The 24,567-nt window shown below is 44.2% G+C and overlaps 1 protein-coding gene across 1 annotated transcript; it reads left to right on the top strand.

Moving 5' to 3' along the window:
* The first annotated feature begins 2,414 nt into the window (after positions 1 to 2,414).
* Positions 2,415 to 24,414, top strand: LOC126484288 (allergen Tha p 1-like). Its single transcript, XM_050107714.1, has 3 exons — positions 2,415 to 2,487; positions 11,087 to 11,222; positions 24,052 to 24,414. Exons 1-3 carry the CDS (start codon positions 2,428 to 2,430, stop codon positions 24,237 to 24,239), a joined length of 384 nt encoding a protein of 127 aa, XP_049963671.1. The 5' UTR covers positions 2,415 to 2,427; the 3' UTR covers positions 24,240 to 24,414.
* Positions 24,415 to 24,567: the final 153 nt, after the last annotated feature.

The following is a 24,567-nucleotide window of genomic DNA, read 5'->3' as shown; positions in this document are numbered from 1 at the left end:
GTGGAGGAAGGCAGCTGGGACAGTAATAGTCGATGGTTCTGCGTCCATAAACCACTGGCCCGTAATATACTGGTATTACGCGATCTGTGCGCGGTCATCTGCTGCCACATACCTCCGGAAATTTACCAAGGACTTACCGAATCCATACCACGTTGAATCGTTGCTGCATTGCGTTTCAAAAATGAACCACCGCTCTATTCAGCAGGTGGATGTAGGTTTTGGTTCTTCAGTACACATATTCATATTTCCCTAAAGATCTTGAAACTAAAAGGCCTGACCGAGCGAGGTGGCGCAGTGGTTAGACACTGGACTCGCATTCGGGAGGACGACGGTTCAATCCCGCGTCCGGCCATCCTGATTTAGGTTTTCCGTGATTTCCCTAAATCGCTCCAGGCAAATGCCGGGATGGTTCCTTTCAAAGGGCACGGCCGACTTCCTTCCCCGTCCTTCCCTAATCCGATGGGACCGATGACCTCGCTGTTTGGTCTCCTTCCCCAAAACCAACCAACCAACTAAAAGGCCCCTATTCTTCCCTAATACGATCTAGTACTTCGTCTATAACGACCTCATCATCCATTAGACGTTAAATCCTAATATATTTCCCTCTCCTCTAGTCATTATGTGTAAAAATACTATAGAGGGTGACTACTCCCTTTGCGTCACAATTTGAGTCTCAGATACAAGGGGCATTCTACAGCTAGCTTATATATGTAAGCAGCCATCTCAAATAATTGTTAAACGTAGATTTGCAGGGTGATTCGAAATGAATGGGACAAATAGAAAGTATTCCTGTGACTTCAGTAATGACTATATTTCAGAAATAATACGCACCGAAAGTTTAACTCTCACAATTTGGGTTGGCAACAATGAAACAATGGAAAGTCGCCGTTATTTTCATGCTGCCGTTATTATTCTAAATAGTGGCATCCGCGATAAGAAAAGGCACATTGTATCATTTAATTCGCAAAAATATCGTCAATAATCGTCGTTAAGACACTTTTGAGCCAAGTTTGATAAAGTAGCATCACATCGTCACAATGCTGCTGAATGGACAAAGCAGTTCGAGAAGACAGAATTCATATACAAGAAGAAAACCACTGCACGACCTACTGTCAAGGATGAAGTGGTGAAAAATATTCTTACCAACTAGGAAAGCTACCCAGCAGAGAACTGAATGTATCGCAATCGACAGTGTGGCGTGCGTTGTGCAGGCGTCTAGAGTTCAAGATTTAAAGAGCTCAAATGTTTCAGGGTCCAAAATCAACCGATAAACCAAACCGGAGAAAATTATGCATTTATTTTCAAGTGCGGATGGAGGTGGATGATTTCTCAGACAGGCTTCTGTCGTCTGCATAAGCCGCATTCAACTTAAGTAACAAAATGAACAAGCGCAATTTGAGAGTATGGTGTACATAAAACCCGTATGTGTGTCTGCAACAAGTAAGTGATTCTCTGAAACTTAATGTTTTTTGTGCCATAACCAGGCGTCTGGTCTTTTCTTCTTCACAGAATCTACCACTACAGTCATGGCCTATCTCGATAATCTTTCTCTCTGGTTGTTGCCTCAGTTCACGGAAGAAGTTCCCGACTTCATTTTACAGCGGGACGGAGCCCCATCACATTAGCATAGCGTCGTGTGTAGTCACCTCAATGAACATCTTCCACAACGCTGGACTGGTCGTGTTGGCTCAAGTGATGTGCCATCGTGTTTTGGCGCACCAGGTCACCAGACCTTGTAGCACCGATTTTCTTTTCTTTTAGGGATATGTGAGCAATATGGGTTACGAACCCCCGAATTCCACAGAACTTACAGCAGCGAGGCATCAGATATCCAGCGCCTTTAACTCACTCATTGGCCTACGATGGAACGCGTCTGGCAGGAAATGTAGTACCAGGTAGACATCTGCTGTCACAAATGGGCCCCATATCCAATATCTTTCAATGTCCAGGGGAACTGTCAAAGTTAATCTTTCGCTCTATATGTGTATTTCTAAAATAAATTCATTACCGTGGTCACACAAATACTATTTTGTCACATTCATTTTGAATCACACTGTGTTTACTTAAGCATTGCCACCACTGGGCCAGGGGACACCAAGAAATCTGCGTTGCCGCCCAATGCAGAGGAACATTAGGATGCGATCCTCGGAGACATGTTGTTAAACAACAGTGACTTTTTACTATTTCCAACGTGGCAGCTGACATCCCTACAATTAGGATTTCGCGTGTGAACAGTGTCGCCGCAAATTAAGAAACACCGAATTCTGAGTTGAGGCAGAGCAGGAAGGCAGTAATTAGAAACAGTTTTCGCAGAACGATAGCCGGAAGAGACTTCTCCAGATTGCTGCGTGTCACGCAGTGCTGACTGCTGCGGAGGTATAAAGACGGGCGATGGGCGAAGACAGAGACCGCTCTCCGCTGTCCGCCATGAAGCTGTGTGGTCTGTTGCTGCTGTCCATCGTCTGCACTGCGGCCGCCGCCCCAGGGGTAATATGATCACCTTTCCGTTAAGCCTTGCTTTTTCCGGTAGTATAGATTCTCCTTCTACTGCACACTGCCGTCCATATCTCCTCTCACGTACTAATCAGTTCATCACTTCGTTCCCAAGAAACGAACGTATGCAGCGTGTTGCTAACTTCTATAACTGTCTTCCGTACAATTTTATCTCTTCTACTTCACTTATAAAATGAAATGATCGAAGACACCGTAGTATATGTGTCAAGAATCTGTATTTCGGTGACGGTTTCAAGATCGTTTTTATTGCTGGCATATTCTAAGCTGTAAAACATTCCAGATGTTTCCAGTTTCTTCTTCATCGTTTTCCCACAGTTTTCATTTTCAAATCTGCGTCGCTCATTACGCACAGTTTCCGACATTTCATTCTCAGTTCTGAGCTTGGGACGGCATCGATAGGTTTCTTTTCGGAATAAAAATATTTGTCACATTCTTGTATTCCTTGCTTCTTTTATCTTATGAAGCTTTGCCTCCTAAGTAGCAGTGATGATTCAGGCAGTAGACTCATAAGAACCACGTCCAAACCTTCTGTTTTAGGTTTTTTATAACTTCGCCAAATCACTCCACGTGATTCTCGGGGTCGATTCTTGTACATCTACACTGCACAGTTCAACGTTCAACTGTTGATAGAGGGTTCCTGTGCACTCCAGCTCTTGGCATTTCATTCACGTATTGTGAACCAAAGACAACTGTCAGCACCTCTCCAAAAACATTTTCTCATGTTTATCATAAGAAATCTATTTTACCATGCACATTACGTGTAATAACTATGGGAATAACGTGTTTCCTGACTAAACGTGCCGGACATACATGACATACGAAGTCCTCCTTACAGTCTCCTGATGAAGCCAGTTGAACATTTCGGTAGCGTTACTACTGTAATTGAGAAAAGTCCATGAATAACATTGTCCACCTCGCCTTGATACCAATGTTTATGATTTTGTCTTCGGCCAGATAAAGAATTTGTAGGGGACCTACTTCGTGAATGAATCGCACTTAACGTGAGAGATATTGTATGTGTCAAAATACGGTCCCACTCTTTCCCACAACTAGAGTAATAGATCTACTGTGGTGTAAAAAAACACTGTCCAAAACTTTCACGTATGAAAGCGGAGTACATTACATTTGACGAGCATCAGCGTCTTCCTGAACTTCGCTGCCATTCTCTACTTCTGCGATAACTGTGTACACAACTGGGTCGTATCCGAACACTATTATAGATTTGCCTCCGTTATCTACCGGATCACTTGTATAGAGTTCCATCACATTCCCTTACGATTCGCCCGACGTCACGCACGCATTCGCCTCAAGCTATCTATATCCACATCTAAATGGATACTCTGCAAATCACATGTAAGTGCCTGCCAGTGTGTTCTTAGAACCACGTTCACAATAATAATAACCTGCGCACCATTCTTGCAGTTGAAATGCTTTGAAATGTACCGTGCCATGGCGGTGACTCCAGCTAGCCACCGATGTTCCTTCTGTTGCTCCAAAATGAGCTAAATTCTGAAAAGGGATGGATTATTTAAGACTGAATGTTACCAATATACATTAAATAATTCCTACATGTTTTTAATACATATATTAAAATACTTACAACTTTTACACCTTTTGTTGTACTGCACTCTTTACTAATTATACATTCCACCAATAAGAGAGAGTAAACTTTTTTAATGGCACTCTTAATGTGAATAGCTTGAAGATGTCAGATAATAATAGTTAACTGTTCTTTCTGCGATTAACATAATTTTATTCTCTGGTACATCATACAATTATTCTTTTCATACAAAAGCGTCTCTCATATTATAAATGTCACATGATTTGCATCACACGTAGTACATTGTACAATTGTTGACGGTTTTTTACCTAGTTTCACTGTCATTTCGTATGGGGACGCTACATCGGTTTGTGTACAGACTTTTAATTGCATTTTTTATGAGATGAGATGGATAATGCGTTCAGTCATCATATTCCATACCATTCCCTGTTCATCATTAAATGCCTTTTCAAAATCTATAATAGGAAAATGGATTTCCCTATTGAATTCTCGTCTCTCTTCGACAACTTTCTGTAGTTGTATACCATTTTCGGTCTGTTGATCGCCACTTTCTAAAGCCTGATTTTTTTTATGCGTCAGATTTTCCATGATACCTTTTCGTCTTGCATTTTGGTATACAACGTATAGGCTGAAACCAGGAGACTTACGCCTCTATAGTTATTTATTTTTATCCCCATTATTAAAAGTAAATATTACTTTGTCCTTTAACCAGTATTTTGGTACTTCTTGCTTCTCAAAGTATCTTGTTTACTATGTACCAGTGTTTAACATTAATTAGCACTCCTCGTCAGTAAAATAAAAATTGTATCAGATTTATTCAACTAAATTAAAATTATCTTCTCGATCCTTGTTCATCTGAGCTAGTTGTCTGTCCATAAAGAGTTTGTCGACATGACGTAAAATAGTAATTTTTCATCCTTTTCCATCTTTTTTATGTTTTGCGAAATTTGATTCTTAAGTTGGATACCTCTGTTTTCATTAGAATTCCTCTTTAACAGTTGCGTTATAATTTTGTTTGTAACTTTCAGGAATCCGAGAACCACAGAAATCGACCTGTTGCGTTTCGCCTTCACTTCTAAGCCATTTTCTCCAGATCCCCCTTCAGGCATGATTTCAGCTGGAATAGTGGTAAAACGCTATCTTGTCCTAGAGTCTATAGGATGTGATTTTCCATTTCTATGATTTTCTCCCGTTTTTGTGTGCAACTCAATTTAGCATAAAATATATTTTCACCCCGTTGCGGTCACTATTCCGAGTATATTATTTAGTATTGAGTTATCAGAAACTCCAATTTGTGTAACCGAGAACTCATGTACGGTACTTCCGTTTTGGGTAACTTATGTGTACAACAGAGGTTACAGAAATTGAAATAGTGCTTGAAACTTAGAAACAAACATTGAAAGGTCTGATTACAATAACGATGAAGTCCGAAAATTGTAGTTTCTGGAGGTTTTCCATGTAATTTCTTTTTATCGTCGTCTGGAAATACTTGCCTTACGTCGGTCTCGTTTAATGTGATGGAAGTTTCCACTTTTGTCGAAAGAGATGAAGAGACAGTAAAAGGTCAAATATTATTCTGATGCCTGAGAAACTCAGGTGGGACTCTCATCAAAATCTTATCACTATTTTTTTTTCATTTCATTCTTGTAGTGCAATTGTTGTGACCAGCGTTCCAGATATTCAGCGCCTAGCACTCGAAGGAGCGCATATAAGAGTTGGATACCTTCGAGATTAATCTAAGCTTGGGATTACGAGGGATGTCCAGCAAAGACTGGCACTAATCTTCGGGTCTCTTGAGTGAAGCCATCTGTCATCGTCAAATAAATCTACATGACAGACCCCGCAATTATCGACAGTATCGTTTTCCGCGCTCTCTTAGGAGTAGTTGAGTTGGAATGGTGGATGGAAAAGATTGTGCGTTTTCGGTGCCTCCAAAACTTCCACTTCTTTTAGTTTCGTGAACAGCGTCAAAAGACATAATTTTCTGTTCCCCCGGACAGAGATGATTGGGTGACATCTGACAAATTCTAGAGAGATCTTGGTGAGTAAACCATGTTCCTTCGAGCCTGTTCTCGTTGGCCCAAACCATTCCAAAGCGGCCGGAAAAGTTGCGAACGGCAAAGAAAAGGAGCGCCCATTACGGCCTTGACAGAGATAAGTCATTATTCGTAGTGATCCACGTTGCACTCTATTAAAAAAATTTTGCCCGTGGTTAGAAAGTACGCACACCGGATACGGCGATTCCTTACTCCGGAGCAAAAGGAAAACGGCGCAGATGTGTACCGCTTTGGGAGTAGTGTATTGAAGGTGAGGTGATTCTTAAATGCAAAATATAATCTCTCCAGAACAAATGGGTTTGTGTGTATTGTTATGAGCCAGAAATGAAATACGTTAGCATAGAGTGGGTCAAGTGCAGCATGGTCAGTCATTCCCCTCCCATTCCCCGCCCCCGCCCCCCCCTCCCTCATAACAGGCAATGATTTAAAATGGAATGACCATATAAAACTTCGGTAAAGCAGATGCCAGACTGAGATTCATTGGAAGAATCCTAAGGAAATGCAGTCCGAAAACAAAGGAAGTAGGTTACAGTACACTTGTTCGCCCACTACTTGAATACTGCTCACCGGTGTGGGATCCTTACCAGATAGGGTTGATAGAAGAGATAGAGAAGATCCAACGGAGAGCAGCGCGCTTCGTTACAGGATCATTAAGTGATCGCGAAAGCGTTACGGAGATGATAGGTAAACTCCAGTGGAAGACTCTGCAAGAGAGACGCTCAGTAGCTCGGTACGGGCTTTCGTTGAAGTTTCGAGAACATACCTTCACCGAGGAGTCAAGCAGTATGTTGCTCCCTCCTACATATGTCTCGTGAAGAGACCATGAGGATAAAATCGGAGAGATTAGAGCCCACACAGAGGCATACCGACAATCTTTCTTTACACGAACAATACGAGACTGGAACAGAAGGGAGAACCGATAGAGGTACTCAAGGTACCCTCCGCGACACACCGTCAGATGGCTTGCGGGGTATGGATGTTGATGTAGAACTGTGTAGAAGTCTGAAGGAAAGGTAAAGGCATATGAGAGGCAGTTGTGACGTTGGGGTTGATAATGGAAGCAAGACCGAAGGAAAAGCGACTCGGTAAAAGTGTTCTATAATCTGAAATGGTGTAAGATGTTCGAAATTCTGAAAACAATAGGGGAAAGCTAGAGGGAAAGACGGGTGATATATAACATGTACAAGAATTAAGTCGTAACTATAAGACTGGAAAATCAAGAACGAAATGTTCGGATGACGTTCTCGCTTCCCACGCCCGGGTTCCCGGGTTCGATTCCCGGCGGGGTCAGGGATTTTCTCTGCCTCGTGATGACTGGGTGTTGTGTGATGTCCTTAGGTTAGTTAGGTTTAAGTAGTTCTAAGTTCTAGGGGACTGATGACCATAGATGTTAAGTCCCATAGTGCTCAGAGCCATTTGAACCATTTTGTTCGGATGAAATTGGGCGTAGGACAGGAATGCATTCTTTCACTCCTACTGTTCAATCTGTACATCGAAGACGCAATGACAGAAATACATACAAGGTTCAAGAGTGGGATTAAAATTCAAGATGGAAGGATATCAATAAGATTCACTGATGACATTGCTGTCCTCAGTGAAAATGAAGAAGAGTGATAGGACCTGTTGAATGGTATGAACTGTCTAATGTACAGAATATGGTTTTAGCGGAAATCGAAGAAAGTCGAAAGTAATGAGGTGTAGCAGATATGAGAAGGGCAAGAAACTTCGCATCATAACTGCTTATCACGAAGTAGGAGTAGTTAAGGAATTCTGCTATCTAGGCAGCAAAATAACCCATAATGGACGGAGCACATGAAAAGCAAACAAGCTCTGGCAAAAAGTGCATTCCTGTCCAAGAGAAGTTCAAACGGTATCAAACATATCCTTATTTTGAGGAAGAAATTTCTGACGATTGTATGGTAGTGAAAAATGGACTGTGGTAAACCGGAACAGAAGACAATCGAGGCATTTGGGACGAGGTACTAAAGGCGGATGTTGAAAATTAGGTGGACCGGAAAGGCAAGAAGTGAGGTTCTCTGCAGAGGCGGCGAGGAAAGGGATACATGAAAAATACGGACAAAAAGAAGGTACAGGATGATACGACGCTAAGACATCAGGAAATAACTTCCATGGTACTAGAGGTAGCTGTAGAGAGTAAAAACTGTATAGGAAGACAGAGATTGGAATACGTCCACCAAATAACTGAGTACGTAGGTTGCAAGTGCTGCTCTGAGATGAAAAGGTTGGCACAGAACAGGAATTCGCGGTCGGCCGCATCAAACTAGTGAGAAGACTGATGATAAAAAAAAAAGCCTGAGAACATGTCCATGGTCATCAGAATTTGCGATTACATCCATACTATTCGAAGGGATACTACAATCATTGCAGCAATGCAATTTATAAAGCATGTTGTGTAGTATAAGCTTCATTAGGATTGTGCCAGGCCTCTCGTTGCCTATACTGTGACATAGGCTTCGACCAGAAAAGGCGCTTCTACAGCAACCCATGTACTTAACAGCCCATACCCCGCGTCGTGCAACTTTTCCTGTATCGTAATACCAAAAAGGACCTTCATGGACATCATGAAGCTCTGAGAATGAAAGTTTTACACTAGCTTTTGAGTTATATGACAAAGAACGACCTTCACCGTATCTCCCGTGAGTGGTAAAGAAAGTGGGACAAGTGCTTCACATTGTATATGAACCATACTGAAGATAACAAAAATTTGACTTCAGACAACGAGTGCCAGGCTTAACTGAAAGTCCCTCGCACATGCTGCATTTCTAAATACACTCCTGGAAATGGAAAAAAGAACACATTGACACCGGTGTGTCTGACCCACCATACTTGCTCCGGACACTGCGAGAGGGCTGTACAAGCAATGATCACACGCACGGCACAGCGGACACACCAGGAACCGCGGTGTTGGCCGTCGAATGGCGCTAGCTGCGCAGCATTTGTGCACCGCCGCCGTCAGTGTCAGCCAGTTTGCCGTGGCATACGGAGCTCCATCGCAGTCTTTAACACTGGTAGCATGCCGCGACAGCGTGGACGTGAACCGTATGTGCAGTTGACGGACTTTCAGCGAGGGCGTATAGTGGGCATGCGGGAGGCCGGGTGGACGTACCGCCGAATTGCTCAACACGTGAGGCGTGATGTCTCCACAGTACATCGATGTTGTCGCCAGTGGTCGGCGGAAGGTGCACGTGCCCGTCGACCTGGGACCGGACCGCAGCGACGCACGGATGCACGCCAAGACCGTAGGATCCTACGCAGTGCCGTAGGGGACTGCACCGCCACTTCCCAGCAAATTAGGGACACTGTTGCTCCTGGGGTATCGGCGAGGACCATTCGCAACCGTCTGCATGAAGCTGGGCTACGGTCCCGCACACCGCTAGGCCGTCTTCCGCTCACGCCCCAACATCGTGCAGCCCGCCTCCAGTGGTGTCGCGACAGGCGTGAATGGAGGGACGAATGGAGACGTGTCGTCTTCAGCGATGAGAGTCGCTTCTGCCTTGGTGCCAATGATGGTCGTATGCGTGTTTGGCGCCGTGCAGGTGAGCGCCACAATCAGGACTGCATACGACCGAGGCACACAGGGCCAACACCCGGCATCATGGTGTGGGGAGCGATCTCCTACACTGGCCGTACACCACTGGTGATCGTCGAGGGGACACTGAATAGTGCACGGTACATCCAAACCGTCATCGAACCCATCGTTCTACCATTCCTAGACCGGCAAGGGAACTTGCTGTTCCAACAGGACAATGCACGTCCGCATGTATCCCGTGCCACCCAACGTGCTCTAGAAGGTGTAAGTCAACTACCCTGGCCAGCAAGACCTCCGGATCTGTCCCCCATTGAGCATGTTTGGGACTGGATGAAGCGTCGTCTCACGCGGTCTGCACGTCCAGCACGAACGCTGGTCCAACTGAGGCGCCAGGTGGAAATGGCATGGCAAGCCGTTCCACAGGACTACATCCAGCATCTCTACGATCGTCTCCATGGGAGAATAGCAGCCTGCATTGCTGCGAAAGGTGGATATACACTGTACTAGTGCCGACATTGTGCATGCTCTGTTGCCTGTGTCTATGTGCCTGTGGTTCTGTCAGTGTGATCATGTGATGTATCTGACCCCAGGAATGTGTCAATAAAGTTTCCCCTTCCTGGGACAATGAATTCACGGTGTTCTTATTTCAATTTCCAGGAGTGTATATCCTCGAGTGTGACCTCATTTGAGCGTATACTGCTATCAAGAAGAGAATAGCAGTGACGCTTCGATAAACGACGATTTTCCGTACTTGAAGGTCTATCCATTTCCTTTATATGTGTAGTATATTATTTTTTTGTCATTTCAGTTGTTTATGTAAAGTAATAAGAACAAAAAAATATGGAAAGAGTCACATCTAATAGTCGTCAGACCGAACTACAGATTGAATTTTGAAACGAATTTTGTGCACTTGTAGTCCGTCATCCCCGTATTGATTCTCCGCTGCTTTCATAACAGTGTTACTCCAATTAGCAGTTTACAAGCTTATCATCGTGATGTACGATAGCGTTTACCCACTCTTTTGTTCTTTGGGAATATTATGACAAGTCTTTTCTGATAATCTGGTGATAAGTTCCCTGTGTTACAGATTTGTGAACTCAAATAGAATTTCTGTTTCCTGCACCTCTCAGGGTTTTTAATAACTTCGACCCCTGCTTTCAGATCGTTCAGTGCCCTGTGATCTCCTGACCCTTGCTCGTGGGTCAGGTTTTAGTTGTACGTTAGTTTTGATTTGATAGATAACCAGCTTCATAAAATTACTTATCCATCCTACAGAAATTACTGTCTTGTGCATTTTGTTCTCCGCTTTACAAAAGTCTCCGACTTTGCCACAAAAGCTACACCACTTACAGTCTTGTACAACGAATCCTTCAGACTGATGAAGGTAATTACCCTGTTCTCCAGGAGACGTACCCGTCGCCGTACGAGGGTGCTGATGCCGACGCCATATTGCAGGATGACGCCAAGGTGGAGTCCATCCTCAAGTGCCTTCTCAGCGATACGGACGACGTCTGTAGTAAGGAGGACAAGCAGGGCAAAGGTCAGAGCACAGTGCTAACCAGTCTCTCTCTCACACACACAGTACTCGTATTGCATACCGTTATGTCTCCCTTCTCACATTTCCTTTACATCTTCTACACTCAGTTACAAGGCATGAAAAAAAAATCACGTTATTCGCTTTAGTTAGGAAATGTAATGCCTGGGAGAATTACTAAAATTGTGAGCTTTCCAAGCTGCTAGGTAGTGATAAGTCACTTACATAGGTCATAGATTACGGGAATCAAAGTGTTCATCTTGTCTTAATCTTTCTGAAGCGGCGTGGTTTTAATAGAGATGGGGCCCCTCCACGCCCGCACCAATGTGGTGACCAGACCAAAAGTTCTAGTGCCACCTCCGTCAACATGTCAGTTATATAGTATGTGGATCACAGGACGCTGGACTGTGATGTTATCCGTGCGTCTGGGTAAGACTACACATTAACACGGTCCATCAGGTGATAGATAGTGGACGAAACACGAATGAGGGTAGCAATTTGAAGAGCAGAGGGAAAAAAGTGCCATGGCTCGTGGCGTGGGAAAAAACCTCTACGGCAGTGGGATGAGTAGTAAGAGCAGTAGCGGCTTACTAGCTGCGATAGTTCATGCAAGGTTGGGTTTGTTAGTATGGCTATCATGCATCATTACCGTGGCAGGCGATGGCGATGTATCCCAGTTTGCTGCAGCCGCTGCATTCCTGAGTTAACAAACTTGTATGCAAGATGTCTCTCCTAAGACTCGTCAAGCGCATTGTGTGTGTGTGTGTGTGTGTGTGTGTGTGTTTCGGCAGCACCGCCTGGCCCGAGCTGACTGGTACTGCCATCCAGTAACAGCGGTGCTGGGTTGCTGCTGCAGTAATGGTTATTCTTGGTCTTTTACTGACCCTGTTATTGCATATCGATAAAAAGAATATCGACTAGACCACTTTGGGACTCCTCTATCGATTGGGCACGAAAAATTCCGCTTTAAAAATCATTTTGCTTGTAATGGGAAACAGACTGACGGTTTTCATCGCCACTGGGGGTCCACATGAAAGACTATTTGAGCAGTATTTGTTTGGGCCGACTAGGCGCCTGACTACTCTAAGGGTAGACATCCTGCATTGTCGAAAAATAATCGAACACTTTACAATTAGTGAAATACAATACAATAGTGCGACCACTGATGACTAATACACTGAAGCGCCAAAGAAACTAGTGCAGGCAGCCGGGCGGGATTAGCCAAGCGGTCTTAGGCGCTGCAGACATGGACTGTGCGGCTGGTCCCGGCGGAGGTTCGAGTCCTCCCTCGGGCATGGGTGTGTGTTTGTCCTTAGGATAATTTAGGTTAAGTAGTGTATAAGCTTAGGGACTGATGACCTTAGCAGTTAAGTCCCGTAAGTTTTCACACACATTTGAAACTAGTGCAGGCATGAGTATTCAAATACAGAGATATTTAAACAAGCAGAATGAAGCGCTGCGGTGGGCAACGCCTATATAAGACAACACGTGTCTGGCGCAGTTAGTAGGTCGGTTTCTGGTGCTACAACGGCGGCTTATCAAGATTCAAGTGAGTTTGAACGTGATGTTATAGTCGTTGCACGGGCAAGGGGTTAAAGCATCTGCAAGGTAACGACGAAATGGGGATTTACGCGTACGGCCATTTCACGAGTGTACCGTGAATTTCAGGAATTCGGTAAAACATCAAATCTCTGGCACCACTGCGGCAGGAAAAAACCGTGCAGAAACGGGGCCAACGACTAAAGAAAATCGTTCAACATGACCGAAGTGCAGTCCACATTGCTGCAAATTTCAATGCTGGACCATCAAAAAGTGTCAGCGTGCGAACCATTCAACGAAACATCATCGATATGGGCTTTTGGAGTCGAAGGCCCACTTGTCTACCATTGATGACTGCGCGACACAAACCTTTATGCCTCACCTGGGCCCGTCAACACCGACATTGGACTGTTGATGACTGGTAACATATTGCCTGGTCGGACGAGTCTCGTGTCAAATTGTATCGAGTGGATGAACGTGAGCGGGTACGGAAGCAACCTCATGAATCCATGGACTCTGCATGTCAGCAGGGGACTGTTCAAGCTGGTGAAGGCTCTGTCATAGTGAGGGAAGTGTGCAGTTGGAGTGTTATGGGTCCCCTGATAAGTCTAGATACGATTCTGACAGGTGACACGTAGGTAAGCATCTTCTCTCGTCACCTGCATCCATTCATGTCTATTGTGCTTTCAGACGAACTTGGGCAATTCCAACTGGACAATGTGACACCCCACATGTCCAGAACTGCTACAGAGTGGCTCTAGTAACTCTCTTCTGAGTTGAAACACTTCCGCTGGCCATAAACTCCCCAGACATGAACATTATTGAGCATTTCTGGAATGCCTTCTAACGTGATGTTCAGAAGAGATTTTCATCGTCTCGTGCTCTTACGGATTTACCGACAGCACCGCAGGATTCATGGTGTCAGTTCCCTCCAGTACTACTTCAGACATTAGTCGAGTCCATGTCACTTTGTGTTGCGGAACATCTATGTGTTCGCGGGGGCCCTACACAATATTAGGCAGGTGTGCGATTTCCTTTGGCTCGTCAGTGTAAATAACTCAGTTAAACCCAAGGCTCACCACTTCAATAAATACATTTCTTGAAATGCACTGGTTCCCCCTTCAAGACGAGTTTCGTTCTTTGTAGTTTTTTCGTTTGATGCTTATTTCGTGAGATATTTGGCCCGGTCACTATCAATGGACCACCCTGTATACGCTGCCACAAACGGCCGAACAAAACTAAAGTAATAGTTGCCTCCTGACAGTGTTGCTCGGAATTAGTTCCGCAGCATTTAGAAGGGATGAGTCGTAGGTAACATGTGGGAAACTAATTGTAAACATTAAGTCCCGCTGTCCCATATCATGTACAACTGAAATATAGAGCAAAGCGTTAGGCAAGCGCTTAATTTCAGGGGGTTACAGCCAAGCAAATAATAGTACAAACAAATGAATCACAATTTAGTTATTATACAGATGGCTAGTACTGTAAACAACCAATAACAATTAATGCCGATTTACTAGACGCAACTGGCCACCTGTCTCACTAAAAGACGGTCGTTATGGCCGAGCGGTTCTAGGCGCTTCAGTCTGAAACCACGCGACTGCTACGGTCGCAGGTTCGAATCGTGCCTCGGGCAGGGATGTGTGTGATGTCCATAGGTTAGTTAGGTTTACGCAGTTCTAAGTCTAGGGGACTGATGACCAGAGATGTTAAGTCCCATAGTGCTTAGATCCATTTGTACCATTTTTTCTTACAAAAATATGACTCTTTCGTTGATGTACGAAGAATGTACATTACTGAAAATGATTTGAAGAAAGTTACAAGACCAAGTGAGAGGCCTTTTTGCAGTTTCACTCTTGAAAACAATAAACATGGTATTGTTCAAATGTGTGTGAAATCTTATGGGACTTAACTGCTAAGGTCATCAGTCTCTAAGCTTACACACTACTTAACCTAAATTATCCTAAGCACAAACACACACACCCATGCCCGAAGGAGGACTTGAATCTCCGCCGGGACCAGCGGCACAGTCTATGACTGCAGCGCCCTAGACCGCTCGGCTAATTCCGCGCGGCAAACATGGTATTAAATAATGGCTAATCTGTCCCATAACATACGCATGAGCAGAATTAAACACTGTTATATTAAAATATAGTACAGCAATAAATAAAACTAGTCTGGCAAGCACTGAATAGATAATATGCCAGACAAGTAACTTACAGAATTTTTTTACAGTAAGCGCTGGCCTACGTCCATATTCGGTGAAGCCACGGTACCCAGGAACGTAGTCAGCAGGAGGCAAAATCCATATAACAATGCACGGCCACTACACATCTCGAAAACGTGTCAAGAAAACCGTCCAGACACAGTCGGATAGAAAAATGCAAACGAACGCCTTCGATTGCAATAAAATACCGGAGGAACGTCCACAAATAGCAGCTAGCAAGATAGTGCAGTTCCCGTGTTGTTCAGGAGAACTATGCAGTGTTCCTTTGGACACGCAGGCATGTTCAAAGGAACAGGCACTGCGGTGACTACAGCCATTTTGAAATACGTGAAATGTGTTCGCATTTGCGAATGTGGAAAACGATAAGCTGGCATTACTACAGTAAAAATTTCTTTATGCAATAATTTCCACCAGCCGTATGTATTGTAGAAATGTATTTTCTGAACTTCTTATATGTTACCAGTTTCGGCATTACATTGATGCCATCTTCAGGTCCCACACGTCATAGTCGTAAAATGGCTATACACGGATGGAGCCATATAACTGGATCCGTGAATCAAATCGTTATGCAAACAGCTCTTGATGACCAGGTGACACAGACTGGGGCGGTTAGCAAACATCAATGATTTTACGACTATGACGTGTGGGGCCTGAAGATGGCACCAATGTAATGCCGAAACTGGTAGCACATATGAAGTTCAGAAAATAAATTTCTACAATACATCATACGGCTGGTGGAAATTATTGCATAAAGAAATACCTGCCAGCCGTTGTCCCATGGTCCATAATGGATGAACGTAGATTACAGTAAAAGTTTGTGCCAGACTAGGATTCTAACCCGGCTTTCCACTTATCACGAGCGGTCGCCTTACATGCATGCATGTCAGAAGGAACATTGCATTATACTTCTGAACAGCACAATACTGAAATATCTCATTTATCCTCCGTCACCGGGTAAACGATTTTGAAATGAAATGCCTCCCCTGTACGGGAATGTACGTATTGGATGTACGAGTGCAGGTTGTAGACATATAGTTGAAGACTCATTTCGGGTCTGGCTGTGAAGCGTGCTCGGGTAGCCTAACATTAAGGCAACCGCTCGCGACGTGCGGGAAATCCGCTTTCGGGTGCCGGTCCGGCACAACTTCTCATTGTCGTCATTCCATATACAGCTAATCGTTGTCCATATTCACAACTGCGAATATACTACATGTAATAACATCTAGAGCCGAAAGGAACCAGAATTCAAAGGGTAAGACGTCAGTTAAGAACAAAATTAGTGCACATAACGGAAAAGGGCTCACTCCTAGTATCATGATGTGAAGTGCTGTCAGCAACGACTCAGTCACCGATGGTAATAACTGAGGGAACTCCGATGACGGCACAACGATACGTCACGGACTTGTTACGTCCTCGAGAGTTACCTCTAATGCGACAATACAGTGGTGCCATTTTTCAACACGGTAACTATCGACCACATTTGGCTCAGGTCTCTATGAACCATCTACGTGATGGTGAGGGGCTTCTGTGACCATCAACATCCCCAGAACAGTCCCCAGTAGAACACGCATGCTACCGGTTCAAATGTCACCACAATGCCAGTGCCAGAACGCAGGATATCATTGACGAGATACTACAGTTGTGGGCCAAGGAGAGAATACGACTGCTTTATGACATCCTTCCAACCGAAGCAGTGCGTCCATGCACGTCAGACGCCAGGCGGGGTGGAACGTCATACTTGCTTAATGGGCTCATACCTCCAAACTTTTTGTGTAAATTTGACTCCATTTTGTAATTACGGAAATAACGCCACGTATCATTATTGCGCTTCCTCTCCCCCTTCTTGGTGAGCCGTGCCAGAAATGAGTTTGGCGTTAAACGTAATATTGTTATTATACGCTGAAGAGCCAAAGAAACTGGTACACCTGCCTAAAATCGTGTAGGGGCCCCACGAACACGCAGAACTCTCACAACACGATGCGGCATGGAATCGACTAAACTAATGTCTCAAGTAGTGCTGGAGAGAATTGACTCCATGATTCCTTCAGAGCCGTCCATAAATCCGTGAGTACGAGGGGGTCGAGGTCTGTTTTGAACAGCAAGGCATCACAGATATGCTCAATAACGTTAATGTCTGGGGAATTTGGTGGTCAGCGGAAGAGTGTTCCTCCAATTTCTCTGCAGCAATTATGGACGTGTGGGTTGTCGCATTGTCCTGCCGGAATTGCACATTGGATATGAATGGATGCAGGTTAAAAGATAACATGCTTACGTACGTGTCACCTGTCAGTCGTATCTAGAGGTATCAGTGGTCCCATATCACTCCAAATCAGGCGTCCCACACCATTACAGAGCCTCCACCAGCTTGAACAGTCCCCTGCTGACATGCACGGTCTCCATACCCGTGTAAGTCCATCCGTTAGATACAATTTGAAACTAGACTCGTCCGATCAGGCAGCATCTTTTGTCATCAACAGTCCATAGTCGCTGTTGACTGGCCGAGACGAGGGGTAAAGCCTTATGTCCTGCAGTCGTCAAGGGTACCCGAGTGGGACTTCGGTTGCGAAAGGCGGTATCGATGAAGTTTCGTTGAATAATTCACTTATTGATGGCCCAGCATTGAAATCTTCAGCAATTTGCGGAAGGATTGCACTGCTGTGACGTTCAATGATTCTCTTCAGACGTCGTTGGCCACGTTCTTACAGGATCTTTTTCCGGCAGCAGCGTTATCAGAGATCTGACGCACTGCCGGATTCCCGATGTTCACGGTACACTCGTGGAATGGTCGTACGGGAAAATCCCTTCATCACTACCTCGGAGATGGTGTGTCCCATCGCTCGTGCGCCAACTATAACACCACGTTCAAATTCATTTAAATCTTGATAACCTGCCATTGTGGGAGCAGTAACCGGTCAAACAACTGCCGCAGACACTGGTTGTCTTATGTAGGCGTTGCCAACTGTAACGCCGTATTCTACCTGTTTACTTATATATGTATTTGAATACGTATTAGTGATCTCTGTATTATCCAGATGTTGAGCTTCAGCTGTTCTGATCGTGCCAGCGATAGATGCTTCTATTTCGTTTCTTGCCAAATTACAATATGGCTGCTTGGAAATGTCACTAGAACACAAAAAGAAAATACTTTTCAATTCCGCTCCAACATCAGCCTACTAGAATGAGATTTTCACTCTGCAGCGGAGTGTGCGCTGATATGAAACTTCCTGCAAGATTAAAACTGTGAGGAAGAGGCGTGAGTCGTGCTTGGGTAGCTCAGTTCACAGTTCACCGGCGGACGGCGTGGAGGTAGGACGTAGTGTGGTGTGCGCTGCGCCGTCTGTGCTTCCGCGTGGTAGGTCTTGCGCCTGCTGCGGCTTCAAACTCTGTTTATAGAACACTTCGAGAAGTAATGAGTAGCATGCACTGATGGCTCAACCAAGTCGAAAAGATACGTTGAAACTTACCTTTGATCCTCGATATGCCAGACCCAAGTCGTTTGAAGTAGAAAATTGGTTAGAAGAAGATGTGAAGCTCTCCTTTAATGATGAAATTGGGATCCACTTGTCGATTGTAGCTTGTGTCGTATTTGTTAAAATGCGTAGTTCCGAGTTGTGCGAGAAAATAGTTCAGTCTTCCGGAGGTGTCATGAAATTTAAGCACTCAGATGGAAACATTGGTGAAGTCACCGTTGCACATGCTGGTTTTGGCATTCACGCAATTCGAATCTTCGAGTTGCGCCCGCATCTCGTGGTCGTGCGGTAGCGTTCTCGCTTCCCACGCCCGGGTTCCCGGGTTCGATTCCCGGCGGGGTCAGAGATTTTCTCTACCTCGTGATGGCTGGGTGTTGTGTGCTGTCCTTAGGTTAGTTAGGTTTAAGTAGTTCTAAGTTCTAGGGGACTGATGACCTAAGATGTTAAGTCCCATAGTGCTCAGAGCCATTTGAACCATTTTTTTTCTTCGAGTTGCCTTTTGAGATTACAACAGACCACATTAATGCTGTAATTTCACCCTTCGGGAAAGTGCTCAGCAACTTTGCCGAGAAATGGTCAAGCGCGCATAAATTCCCAGTACTAAATGGCGTACGGCAGCTTCGAGTAGAGTTACAAAAGCACATCCCGTCGTACATCAATGTCTGCGGATATAGAGGGATTGTAATTTATGACGACCGACCGCGAACCTGTGCCGCCTGTAACAAGCCTGGACACGTTCGCGCAGGATGTATACAGCGGCGCGTTGGACAGCTGCCGGCCGGCGAGGCCGCCAGGTCACCGGCGATGACAACACTGCCGGGAACTTACGCCGCCGTGGTACGCGAACGGCCGACTGCTTCCTCAGCCCCTGAATCGTGTGCAAATACAAATTCTCCAGACACTGAAATTCCGATGGACGTCAGTGCCGTCATAGCTGACGACGTACAAGAGTCCCGCCAATCAACGGAAATAGTTGAAGTTCCACCGAAACAGGCACCCGCAACTGTAAAGGCAGCAGATCCGCCGGAAGTTGAAGACCGACACACCTTGCAAGAAAGCGATACTAACTTGGATACTGAAGAAAGTCCGTCAAGAGGCAATTCTCCAAAGAAAAATAAGAAACGCCGGCTGGCGCGCAAAGGTGCAGAGGAGACAGCCCCCAGACTCCGACAAAAAGCGAAGGAAATAGGTAGTACGTTAAGCCAACAGATCTATAGCAACACGAAAGCGACACCAGTTTCTGAGGATCGTTCCCCTTCTGCGCTGGAAAAACGAGACGTCCAAGGAAAGCCTTTTCTCTGCCTCGTGATGACTGGGTGTTGTGTGACGTCCTTAGGTTAGTTAGGTTTAAGTATTTCTAAGTTCTAGGGGACTGATGACCATAGATGTTAAGTCCCATAGTGCTCAGAGCCATTTGAACCAAGGAAAGCCAACAAAGAAAGCATCCAACCACCCCCAAGAAACAAGTCACTCTCATGAAGCTTCACTCGTCCCACCCACGACGTGTGCAAGGCATACGCTGATGATGTTGGCTTCCTAGTCGTGAATGGCGCTGAAGTACTAAGCGCACTACGAATAGTAACACAATATGAACAGGCATCTGGTGCAAAACTTAATAGAACAAAGTCGGGGATTTTCAACATCGGCCGTGGAATTAGGACGCAAACGCAGGATCTGTTACGCGTGCTTGTAGCCATGAAATGTCTCGGCATAGATTTTTAAAAAAATATCAAGCACACTATTGCTGCGAATCATCGAAAATTACTTAACGGGCATACGCGCCTCTGTACAAGCACATAGTATTAGGAAACTCGATGAACTTCAAAAAGTAACAGTGGAAAATGTATACATCACGTCCAAAGTTAATTATGTAGCACAAGTTCTGCCACCACCTGCGACTTTGTTGAAAAGCATCGCATCTGCACTAAGACACTTTGTGAGCCGCGGACGCACTTTCAAAGTCAAATATGACATTCTGATGCTCCCTACGAAATGTGGTGTGTTAAATCTCACCGATGTCAGCAAAAAAGCGCAAGCCTTATACCTTGCTACCACATACAAACAATGGAAAGAGCCAAGTGGTACCCTTACTGCACATTTGTTAAACGAAATAGCTCCTGCTGACGTCAGTGCACCTATAAATGTCCAACACATACCCAACGGACTATACCACTTGAAATACTTTTTCGTAGAATACAGCTACATACAGGCAAGGATTCCTGAAAAAGACGTCATGAAAGTAAAAGAACTTTACAATAACTTGATGAAAGACAAACCCAGAAACGACGTAGAACAAAAGTATCCTTGTTATAACTGGGAAACTATATGGGAAAATATTCACTGCGGAACCTGCCAACGTATGTCAAATCGACCTGGTACTTTGCTGTAAACAGAAAAATTACGACGAACTCTAAACTTCACTCTATTCGATTGGCCTAGTCACCGCTGTGTACGTTATGTAATATACCAGATACCGACGAGCACAGATTGCAGTGTGACAGGGTAAAAGAAATATGGCTCTACATAAGACAAAAGATAGCGAGCGTCACCAGAACTACGCCCAATGCCGTTACGACTGCTGAATTTTTAAACCCTGACGGTATACCTTACCCTAAAACAAAACGAAATGCAATTAACTGGTTGAAAGGCCAAACGATGCATTACATCCTAACAAAAGAGTCAAGCAATAGGGAGGACTTCTGGGTATACTTTACAACTGAGCACCAGAAGTTGATGTGTACTAAAAAATTCAAAGAAAATTACGCAAATTTTTTAACTAAAACAATCCTGTAACCAATAGAAATGCGTAATTTACGTTACACATCCAAGCATTTCGTATGTTAGACGAATTATTTTTGGTTAAAGTTTGTACTTCACGTAGCAGGAGGAGGATTTCCAACAGAAAGTAATCAGAGAAGATCATCAGTAAAGACCAATTAAGCCTATGTGTATCTACTACTTTGTTTTCGGGGAAGCACAGTGATGAAACTGGTATACACCCTTTATTTAGTTTCTGTCTTTCTTTCCTTTTCTTTTCACAAGAAGACACATTTATGTTAATTGTGTGAAAAATCAAGCAGAAGAAGCCTATTTTACTTCATTACCTTCTGAAAAAGGAAATTTTACTTATCAGCAATAATGAGTTTGCTTCTTTCCGTTTTTCCACGCACGGAGAACGAAATTTACAGATGCAGTTACATTTCCATAACAATTATGTGACTGCCTTCTCAATGGAATTTACATTTATTTTTATTCAAGCCATGTTGCAAACAAAGGCAACAGAAGGGGCATAATTCGTTTGTCGTTCAGAAGAAACGCGTTTCCACATCATCAAGTTACATTCATTCTTTAAAGGCAGAGAAGCCGTGCCGAGAAGGCAACACTTGGCGACCGTAAAGGACGGGTTGAAGGGGAGGAAGAAGACCCGGAAAAAAAAGTTGGTAGAGCACTTGCCCGCAAAAGGCAAAAGTCCCGAGTTCGAGTCTCGGTCCGGCACACAATTTTAATTTGCCAGGAAGTTTCATATCAGCGCACACTGCGCTGCAGAATGAAAATCTAATTCTGGAAACATCCCCTAGGCTGTGGCTAAGCCATGTCTCCGCAATATCCTTTCTTTCAGGAGTGCTAGTCGTGCATGGTTCGCAGGAGAGCTTCTGTAAAGTTTGGATGGCAGGAGACGAGTTACTGGCGGAAGTAAAGCTGTGAGGACGGGGTGTGAGTCGTGCTTCGGTAGCTCAGTTGGTAGAGCACTTGCCCGCGAAAGGCAAAGGTCCCGAGTTCGAGTCTCGGTCCGCCACACAGTTTTAATCTGCCAGGAAGTTTCATCAGCCTACTACATCACATGTCATGTTAACATAAAGTTCAAAACAAGAAGGCAGTATCTAATTCTTTGCCACGTACAGCCTGATGGAAATTTGTTTGCCAAACTACAATATGGCGGACGATTCAAAGCACTTGAATCTACAGAAACGTTGCAGTTCCTCACTTAGAGACCAGACTTTTACGTCCAGGTTGTGTAGAGATCACTGATACGCATGCCTGTACCAGTTTGTTTGGTGTTTCAGTGTATTGGCAGCAAAAAAAGACAGTCTACATCGAACATAGTTCTTAATTTAAGGAAAGTAGCTCTGAGAATGTACATGTGGAGCAATGAATTATATGGCAGTATGGACTGACGAGACACTAGAAAAGAAGAGAATCGATGTATTTTAGGAATGATGATACTGCAAATTGTGTGGACAGTTCTGCAGGATTCATAGTGTCAATTACCTCCAGCACACTCCGGACAATGGTCGAGTCCATGCCACGTCGTGTTGCGGCACATCTGCGTGGTCGCGGTGGCCCTACACGGTATTGGGCAGCATTACCAGTTTCTTTGACTCTTCAGTGTATTTTGTAATAATATATTCAACAGGTCCATTTTCCTTCTTAAAGAAACAAATTTATATTTACCGAAATCCGGGAAAAATTTTAATAAACCTTTAATTCTGCAACTGATTGGCTTTTATTTACCAAACTTATGAAGTGAGGCACGTATAGTCTTTTTTAATAATTGAATAATTTTTGTCGTTGTTTTCTGATGTATATCTTCCATTGCTTTTTCTGCTGAACAGCTGAGTAGTTATCAACTCCTGTCATTTCATCGACAGGATGCCTTACTATTTTCTATTAATAACCCATCCATAATATCAACAAAGACCAATTCATATTGCAAAGTAGGTAAGATAAGGTCATTGCTAGTCACCAGTGTTATTTAATACGCGGTAAAAACGCCAAAAACCACAGTGAAAAAAGTTTCAGAAGAGGAATATCAGAGCAGTATATACAATAACGGTCCTAAAGCTCGCAAGGGAGCTGGCCGATCTGGCAGAAATAAGGAAGATTTGAAACAACTGCGAATGCAGCGAACAAGAAACAGAATATTGCTCGAGGACAGATACTGGTAATGCGAATGTTGTAACGAGTAGTAGAAAAATCTCATAACATCAAAATTGGGAGGACACAGAGAAGGCATTCTCCTATGTACGAAGCAAGATCTTCAAAATCAAAAGGAGATGGAGCGTTAGTGGAGAAATATACCCTGTATTAAATGTTCGCTACAGTTGGCAAAGATATTCTGGAAAGTTTTGCGCCTTTAGCACAGCATTACATGAAATTGAAACGTGGATTTAGTGAAGTCTAGATAAGAATAAACTGGGACCGTTGACGTATCATGTCAGGAAAGGGTGCTAAAATTTAATGGACGGACAAACAATGGAACGTAGAGTTGGGAGAAACAAATTCTATGGAAAACACGAAAGAAGAGGGGGTTTACTGTGACTCTTCTACGGCAGCCAGAAACATTTAACATGGTGCAGGAAAGACAGTAGAGAGGAAAATATTGCAGTAAAGAGGATGAACAGATGATAGAAGATGATGGTTATGAGAAGTATCTAGAGACAAAATGCTTAACGTCAGGTTAGTGAGAGGTGAAGGGCACTGTCAAGCCATCCCTTTAATAGAAGCCTCTCTGCGATAGAATGTGACGCTTTGATTATTTCGGAACTCGTGACGTGGGAAGTTTATGATCGGGACCGTTTCTTTTTCTTGTGTTTTCCAGACATGCTGCCCGAGGCGCTAGCCACGCAGTGCGCTAAGTGCACCGAGAAGCAGAAACAAGGTATGGCCAAGTTCTTCGCCCACGTGTCGAAGAAGTTCCCCGACATGTTCAAGCAACTGGTCGCCAAGTACGACCCCACGGGCGAGCATCTTCCCAAGTTCACGGGTGGTCGCAGCCTCACAGCCTAGCCCAGGGGACGCCACTGCTGCGGTGCTTCCAGCTATACAGGGTGCAATGTCTAGTGGAAAAACTACTACTGGAATTAATTATACCAAGTTATGTACAGTTTAATTTGAAATTGTATCAGATACGTGTGACTGTACATACCTAAGTAAATTAAAACAATATGTCCTCTGTTTTGTACGATCTGTGTCTTGTGCTTTTTCAGTATTATGATTTGAGGGTAGTGAGATTCCTGTGAAAACCAAACTTATATTCCACACGATGCGGTCTTCTGTATCACAGTTCATTATCTTCATTCACGAGATCTAGAAAAGTGGGTTGACGTATCTTGTG

This window comes from Schistocerca serialis, chromosome 6 (assembly GCF_023864345.2).
Source record: "Schistocerca serialis cubense isolate TAMUIC-IGC-003099 chromosome 6, iqSchSeri2.2, whole genome shotgun sequence".
NCBI lineage: Eukaryota > Metazoa > Arthropoda > Insecta > Orthoptera > Acrididae > Schistocerca > Schistocerca serialis.
Note: the sequence above shows the minus strand (reverse complement) of the source record. Positions and strands in the feature narration are given on the sequence as shown.